We start from the raw sequence: 8,674 nt of genomic DNA, 5'->3' as shown, positions 1-8,674 counted from the left end.
TTTTTCTACTACATGCGTGCATGCTGAATTGCTTCAGTCGTGTCCGACTCTTTGCAACCCTGTGGAACGTAGCCCACCAGGCTCTGTCCATGGGATTCTCAGGCAAGAATACTGACCTGGCTCTACCTACCGCTATCCACAGAAATTGCTATAGCCAAACTCATTGATGAAACTGAGAGGATATTTTTTTTCTTATCCTTTCTAATTTAACATCTAAGCACCTTACACTGGTTACAATTCCCTCTTTCCTTGCATTCTGTGACATTCTTTATGGTAGATTATATTATTGGCTCAAAATTTTCCCCGCTTCCAACTTTGCCATGGTTCACTGTGGGCAGAGTACACTTCCCTGCTCCACTTTACTTTGGGCTTGGCCGTGGACTTGCACTGGCCAATGACATCTGAATTGAACTGTCAACTGGTCAGTTCCAAAGAGAGACTCTTCTATTTGCCCTCTTGCACTCCGGCCCTTAGCCATACAAAGAAAATGCCCAAGGTAGCCTTTTCTCCATCAACTTGAGCCCAGAATGAGAAATACATGGAATAGACATGAACACAATCCACAGCCTGGATCTGAGATGCCAGAGCCAACTTACAAAGCCATAAACATGAAATAAATGTGTGTTGTTGTAAGTCGCTGAGATTGTAGAATTTGGCAATATAGCAAATTAATCTCTATCTAGATAAATGAAGATAAAAAGAAGCACAAATGGCTAATATCAAGAATAATAGAGGAAACCACTGGAAAATAGTATCTATTTTATAGATACTAAAATGATATGAAATATCTTTAACCTCAATAAATCTGAAAAGGGGGGATATGAAGTATGCAAGCTATTTGAGAGACAAATTACTGAAGGTGACACAAAAGAAATAGACAATCTAAATAGTCCTTTATCTATTAAATAAATTATATTTTTAGTTTAAAAACTTTCCACAAAGAAAGCACCAGGTCAAACAGCTTCACAGAAGGAAGAAATTATACCAGTCATACTCATTGTAATAGAATTCCTAGGATAGCAGTAGAAGGTTGGTGTGGGGGAAGAGAAAGAACACATACAATCTGCAAAGGAGGAAGTAAAATTTTCTCTGTTCACAGATGACATGATTGTGTATATAGAAATTCTTAAGGAATCTACACTTCAAAATGTGAAAACTAATAAGTGAACTGAGCAAGATTACACGACACAAGGTCAAATATAAAAAATCAATTGTTTTTCTCTAGACTATAAAAAAATTGAAAAAAAATTTCTAATTTTAATGCCATTTAAATTAGCATCAAGATTTCTAATTCTGAACAAGATGGAGTAACAAAGACAACATTTATTCTCCTACCTGAAATAACTAAAACACTAGACAAAATATATGTAACAACAGTTTTCAGACACTAGGGATCAGACAGCACAGGCAGTGGTCCTTAAGAGAGAGAGAAAAAAAACAAAATGAGCCCTATGATGTCCTCAGTGACAGGAATGGGTCTCCAAGTTTTAGTGCTAGAAGGGGAAACCCAGACTTGGCTCAAAAGTCTCCCTCAGTTTAGGAGATCATGCTAGGAATCCAAGAAGATCAATGCAGCTAGAATTCACAAGGGAAAGCATCAGAGATGAGGGAGCTGCATTGAAAGAGACCCCCAGAGATCTATAAAGGGTCTCCCTCAAGTCTTTGGCCTAGTGCTGATCAGTACGTTCATATGAGAAAACTACTCAAAGCTGAAGGAAAAGAAAACAACTGAAAGGAATGAGGGTGGCAGCAATCCTCAGGGTTCATCTCCCAAAAAGAATGGAAAACTTCCTAATTTACAGGTCATCAGGTAGAATATTCACAAGGGTATTGCTTCAGTTGTGGGCAGTATTAGCTGTGGATTAAAAACAGTTCTGGTCATGCGTAACAAAGCAAGCCTAAAAAGGACCAAATAGGCGTCCTCCGGCCCCCAGGGGGCGGTGCGGCGCCGCAGCGTTCCCTGCTGCGCCCGTGTCCGCCCCCGCGGTCTGGAGGCTGCGCACCGTAGCCGCCGTCGAGGCAGCGATGCGGCCTCAACTGCGATAGCCGCTGTGCTCCCGGTGCCGGGCACCAAGACTGGTGCCTCCTACGGCCTAGTGCCTTCCGCCTGCATCGCCCGCCGATCCCTACCCGGCCATCTTCAACGTGTTTCCTGGATGAGCTGAGGTCTCAGTTCACACCGAGGGCTTAGCTCCTCTCCCGTTTGCTTGGAGCAGGCCCACCTTTAAGGAAGGGGTGATGGAAGGGCCCCTGGAGGATGGGGATGAGTCTCCAGAGTCCCAGGGCCATGCCACCGACTGGAGATTTGCTGTGTGCAGTTTCAGAGATGCCTGGGATGAGGGGGAACCTGCTCCCCAGATGCAGGCCAAGAACCCCCTTCCTCCAAGCCCACCAGCAGGGGCAGCTGGGGAGGAGCTCCAGGGCAGCCCTCTGCCTGGCGAGCTTCAATCACCCACAGGACAGATGGTTGCAGATGAGTCGGGGCATGGCCAGAAGGGCACATTAGGAGGGTTCTCTGTCCAGATGAATAAACCAGCCTCCTATGGAGTGGAGATCCTCCTAAGTCCAATGTCTTCCCACCTTAGTCTGGCACAGGGTGAGAATGACAGCCAAGGAGACTTGGCAGGGGACTCAGTTTCAGGCAGGGTCATGCCAGTCCGCTTGGACCCTGAAGGGTTGGACAGTGACCCTGTGAACCATGGAGGTCTTTTATTTGAGATGTCGTCAGGGCTACTGGAGGCAGACTCCCACAGATCCAGGCTCTTGAAGTCCACTGACTGCCTCCTGGCCCAAGACCTTGCCTGGGAGCTGCTTGCCAGTGGCATGGCTGCCCTGCCAGGGACTCGAGATGTAGAAGGCCGGGCAGTGCTGCTTCTGTGTGCCCATAACTCAGCCTGGAATCACCCCAAGTGCAACAGCCATGAGCTCATCCGCCTCCTGCTCTACTTGCAAAGCATCCCCAGGCCCAAAGTACAGACCTTGGGACTGACCGTACTGGTGGACGCCCGGATTTGTTCCCCTAGCTCTTCCATATTCTGGGGGCTCAGCCAACTGCAAAAAGCAGTCCCAGGATCAGTGCACCGTGTGCTGCTGGTGGGAAAGCTGCCGGAGGAATTGCCTGCAGGGCTACAGTTAGAGCATCTATCCTCTCACCAAAGCCTGCTGACCCACATCTCCACTTCAGAGTTGCTCACTTCACTAGGAGGAGGCCTGCCTTACTGTCACCAGGCTTGGCTGGACTTCCGGATGCGTCTGGAAGCCCTCCTACAGAGCTGCCAGGGGGTTTGTGCCCTGCTTCAGGGAGCCATTGAGAGCATGAAGGCTGTGCCCCAGCCCATGGAGTCTGGGGAAGTTGGTCGACTGCTGCGGCAGGCACGGGTCCTGATGGAGCATGTGTTAGACTCTCCACGGTTGGCATGGCTACAATGCCACAGAGCCTTGGAGCTCACATGGCTAAAGCAAGAGGTCCCAGAGGTGACCCTGAGCCCAGACTACAGGTCAGCAGTGGATGAGGTTGAGGAGCTGTATGGCCGCATGGATGGATTGCTGCACCAACTGACCCTGCAGGGTAACCGCCGAATACAAGCACTGGAGTTGGTCCAGATGCTGGAGGCCCAGGAGGGCGAGCTGCACCAGATGGAAGTGTGGCTTCAGCAGGTGGGCTGGCCAGCACTTGAGGAGCCCAGGGAGCCCTCACTGGACATGCTGCTTCAGGCCCAAGGCCCTTTTCGGGAACTGGACCAGATTGCTCAGGAACAGGTCAGGCGAGGGGAGAAATGTCTGCAGCCACTGGTTGGCTGCGATGCGGCCGAACTGGGCCCCTTTGGGGCCTGCTTTCTGACCCTGCAAACCCAGCTGGCCGACTTCTCTAGGGCTTTGGCCCAGCGGCGGCAGCGACTGGCAGATGCCGAGAAACTCTTGCAGTTCTTCAAGCAGGCCTTGACCTGGGCCGAGGAGGGGTGGCAAGTGTTGGCAGAGCTGGAACAGGAGTGCCCAGGGGTTGTGCTGCAGCGGCTGCAGCTGCACTGGACCAAGCACCCGGACTTGCCTCCTGCCCACTTCCGAAAGATGTGGGCTCTAGCCACAGGGCTGGGATCTGAGGGCGTTCGCCAGGAGTGCCGCTGGGCCTGGGCGCGGTGCCAGGACACCTGGCTGGCCCTGGATCAGAAGTTAGAAGCTGCTCGGAAGTCACCCCCGACGGGTAGCACAGCTAGCCTGTGTGTCAGCCGGGTCCCAGCGGTACCTGCTGTCCCTCCCCTGAGAAAGGCCTATAGCCTTGATCGGAATCTGGGATTGAGTCTCAGAGAACCTGCCCACCAGTGCCACCATGAGGCTATTGTACCTGCCTGCCACAGACCAGAGGCTGGAGATGGTGCCCAGTCAGGGTCATGCCCCACCATGCCTCCTCCAGGGAGCTGTGACCCCAGGAGCCCCAACAGACTTCAGCTGGTGCTGGCGGAGATGGTGGCTACGGAGAGGGAGTATGTCCGTGCCCTGGACTACACCATGGAGAACTACTTCCCTGAGCTGGATCGCCCTGATGTGCCCCAGGGCCTCCGTGGCCAGCGTGCCCAACTCTTTGGCAACCTGGAGAAGCTGTGGGACTTCCACCGCCATTTTTTCTTGCGTGAGCTGGAGGCCTGTACCCAGCACCCGCCCCGGGTGGCCTATGCCTTCCTGCGCCATAGGGCGCAGTTTGGGATGTACGCACTCTACAGCAAGAATAAACCACGCTCTGGTGCCCTGATGACCAGCTATGGTCACATCTTCTTCAGGGACAAGCAGCAGGCACTGGGGGACCACTTGGACTTGGCCTCCTACCGGCTGAAGCCCATCCAGCGCATGAGCAAGTACGCGCTGCTGCTGCAGGAGCTGGCGCGGGCCTGCGGGGGACCCGCACAGGAGCTGAGTGCCCTGCGGGCTGCCCAGAGCCTCGTGCACTTCCAGCTGCGACACGGCAATGACTTGCTAGCCATGGATGCTATCCATGGCTGTGATGTCAACCTCAAGGAACAGGGCCAGTTGATCCGGCAGGATGAGTTCACAGTCCGCTGTGGGCGCCACAAATCCCTGTGTCGCATTTTCCTCTTTGAGGAGCTGTTGCTTTTCAGCAAGCCTCGCCGAGGACCCACAGGCATCGACCTGTTTACCTACAAGCGGTCCTTCAAGATGGCAGACCTTGGCCTTACTGAGTGCTGTGGGGACGACAACCTGCGCTTTGAGATCTGGTTTCGCCGTCGCAAGGCTAAGGACACCTTTGTGCTACAAGCCACCAGCTTGGCCACCAAGCAGGCCTGGACAGCTGACATCTCCCGCCTGCTCTGGAGGCAGGCCGTCCACAACAAGGAGGTGCGCATGGCTGAGATGGTGTCTATGGGTGTGGGGAACAAGGCCTTCCGGGACATCGCACCCAGCGAAGAAACTATCAACGACCGCACTGTCAACTACATCCTGCAGTGCCGAGCGGTTCGCTCTCGGGCCTCCATTGCTGTGGCTCCCTTTGACTCTGACAGCCCCTACCTGGGGGCCTCAAGCACCCTTCCTGGAGACCCTGCCTCTTGCTCCGTACTGGGGTCCCTCAACCTGCATCTGCACAGAGACCCAGCTCTTCTGGGCTTCCGCTGGCCCCTGTATTCCACCAGTTTCCCAGAGGAAGCAGCACTGGAGACGGATGCCGAGCTGGGCAGTCAGCCATCTTTGACTCCTGAAGACTCAGAGGTTTCCTCCCAGTGCCCATCAGCCAGTGGATCCAGTGGCTCAGACAGCAGCTGTGTGTCAGGGCAGATCCTGGGCAAGGGCCTGGAGGACTTGTCCTACGTCTGAGCCTGGGCTTGAAGGTGGGCAGTGGATCCAGGAGTCATTAGATCCAAGGAGCATCACCTCCCTGGAGATATGCTATGACCAGGCCATGGGCGGCAACTGGGTCACCTCCAGCCCATATGCACAGTCCTGTTGACCACCCATTCTGATGTCTGTGTCCATTGGACAGATTGGCAGTGACCTCCCCAGGGGATTCTGGCAGCAGAGCCTAAATGAGCACCCTCATTTTGGGCTCCTAGCCCATGTCCCCTTCTGTCCCCATCTTCTGCTCCCACCCAGAGCAGAAGGTGGATATATGTTTCTATGCCCTAGGCTAGTGGGATGTTGAGTGGCTCTGGTAGTGACTAAGCTGCCCCACCCTTCAGGAGGAACAGAGGTGGGTTCCTCGCCACTGTTTCCCAACTCCGGGTCTCAAAGCCAGGCTCATCCATACTGGACTCTTCCTGTTGCCCGCCCTAGCTCCCCAGTCCAGTTTGCTTACATGGACTCAGAGGTTTTTGAATAGCTTTCAGTTAGAGTTGTATAAGATTATTTCACTGGTTGTAAGGTCTTTGGTTCTCAGAGATGGAGTCCACACCCTTGACTCGTGGTTTATTCTTTATTTGTTTATAATAAAAAATAAATTGATAATGCACCCTTCAGTGGGGAAAAAAAAAAAAAAGGACCAAATAATTTCAAAAAAAACTACATCACAGAATAAAGTTCAATTATAGTTGTAGAAATACAAAAACATCCAGTACCCAACAAGGTAAAATACACAATGTCTGGAATCCAATAAAAAATTATAAGACAGAAATAAGCAGGAAAATTCAATCCATAATAAAGAGAAAAATTAATCAGTGAAAACTGAAATAGATGATGGAATTAGTAGACAAAGACATTACAGTTGGTAAAACTATATCCCATATGTTAAGCAAGGTAAAGGAAAAATTAAACATATTAAGTGAAAACATGAAAGATATAAAAGACTCAAATAGAACTTCTAAAGATAAAAATGAAAATGATTGAGATGAATAACATTAGATTAGATACTGGAAAATTAAAGATTAGTGAACTTCAAGAGAGAGCAACAGAAAATTATACAAAATAAGCACAAAAAGAAAATAGATTTTAAAAAACCACCAGAGTATTAGTGAGACAACTTCAAATAACCTATTATATATGCAGTTGGACCCCAAAGGAAAAAAAACAAGAGAAGTCAGGAAAAAAATTGAAGAAATAATAACCAAAATCTTTCAAAAATTTATGAAAATAAGCCCACAGACTCAAAAATCTCAGTGAACTTCAAGCACAAGAAATATGAATCTAAGATACTTCATAAAATTTCATCAAAGCATAAAGTGTGAAGGTATAAATTTAACAAAATATATGTAAAATTCATACATGGAAAACTAGAAAACATTATTGAGAGAAATTAAATACCTAAAGAAACGGACTGAAAGGTACAATATCACTGTCAACTCTCTCCAAAATGACAGATTCAATATAATTCAAATAAAAATCCCGGGAGGCTCTATTTTGTAGAAATTAATAAGTGATTTTAAATTTTATGTAAAGGTTCAAAGGATCTAAAATAGCCAAACCATTACTTAAAAACAAGTTGGAAGACTTAAATAACTTGGCTTGAAGATTTATTATAAGTATAAAAATCAATATAATATGATATTGGCATTAAAATAGACAAATACACAAATGAAATAGGCCAGAAATAGACCCAAAGGATGACCAAAAAGCACATAAAATATTCAATCATTAGTTATCAGAAAAGTGCAAATTAAAACCACAGTTAGGTACTACTACACACTTAATAGAGTTGCTAAAAATTAAATATAGTAACAATACCAATTGTGGTAAGAATATGGAGCATGTAGAAATCTCATATATTACTGATTAGAGAGTAAAATGATATAACCACTCTGGAAAGAAGTAGGTAATTTCTCTTAAACATACACTAAACACTTGACAATGAAATATATATATATATGCAAGTGAAAATATGTATATATATACATATATATAAAATATATATACATTTTGTGTATATATATATATTTACACACAAAAACTTGTACACAAATATTCATAGCACTTCATTCATAATAGTCCCAAGCTAGAAATAACTCAAATATCCACCAACAGGTGAGTGGAAAAACAAATCATGGTATATTCATACAGTGAAATTTTACTTTAGAAATTAACAGGAACAAGTTACTGCAGCAGCACTGATGAAACAGGATACAAAAAAGTAGGTACTGGGAATTTTATGGTGGTCCAGAGGCTAAGACTCCAGGCTCCCAAGGCGGGGTACTGGGGTTCAATCTCTGGTCAAGAAACTGGATCCCACAAACTACAACTAAAGATCACCCACGCCATGGCAAATGAAAATTAAAGACCCCTTATGCCACAACTAAGACTCGGCACAGCTAAATAAATAAATAATTTTAAAATAAAAAAAACAATTTTTTAAAGTAGATACTTCATGACTACATTGAATGAAATTCTAAAATAGGCAAAACTAATCTATGATTATAGAAATCAGACCAGTGGTCGCTTAGGACAGGGAGTGCAGGGGAATACCTGGAGAGGGACACAAGGGAATCTTCATAAGATGGGAATATTCTATATCCTGGCTGGGGTAGAGGTCCCATGAGTGTTTACATTTGTCAAAATTTCACCAGAACTCCCTGTTGTTTGCTGACGTGGTAGCATCTGACGGTGGCATATATCTGGGAACCGTACACTCTAAATGAGTGCATTGGTCATATGTAAATTACACTTCAATAGGTAGTTTCTTTTTAAAAGGAAATAGAAAAACAAAATCTAACTCAATTCATCTCTCTCTTGATCCTCTGTT

General features: G+C 47.2%; 1 protein-coding gene across 1 annotated transcript; it reads left to right on the top strand.

The window, feature by feature from the left end:
• Positions 1-2,030: 2,030 nt before the first annotated feature.
• LOC122677863 (puratrophin-1-like) lies at positions 2,031-6,424 on the top strand. The gene has a single exon (XM_043878158.1). It carries the CDS (start codon positions 2,239-2,241, stop codon positions 5,821-5,823), a length of 3,585 nt encoding a protein of 1,194 aa, XP_043734093.1. The 5' UTR covers positions 2,031-2,238; the 3' UTR covers positions 5,824-6,424.
• Positions 6,425-8,674: the final 2,250 nt, after the last annotated feature.

The sequence above is a fragment of the Cervus elaphus genome, chromosome 20 (assembly GCF_910594005.1).
Source record: "Cervus elaphus chromosome 20, mCerEla1.1, whole genome shotgun sequence".
In the NCBI taxonomy this organism is placed as follows: Eukaryota; Metazoa; Chordata; class Mammalia; order Artiodactyla; family Cervidae; genus Cervus; species Cervus elaphus.
The sequence above is the reverse complement of the archived record's forward strand: the minus strand, read 5'-3'. Positions and strand labels throughout refer to the sequence as shown.

Bases quoted from the DNA above. Each gene is read 5' to 3' on its own strand.
- LOC122677863 (XM_043878158.1), top strand. From the start codon at position 2,239: ATGGAAGGGCCCCTGGAGGATGGGGATGAGTCTCCAGAGTCCCAGGGC.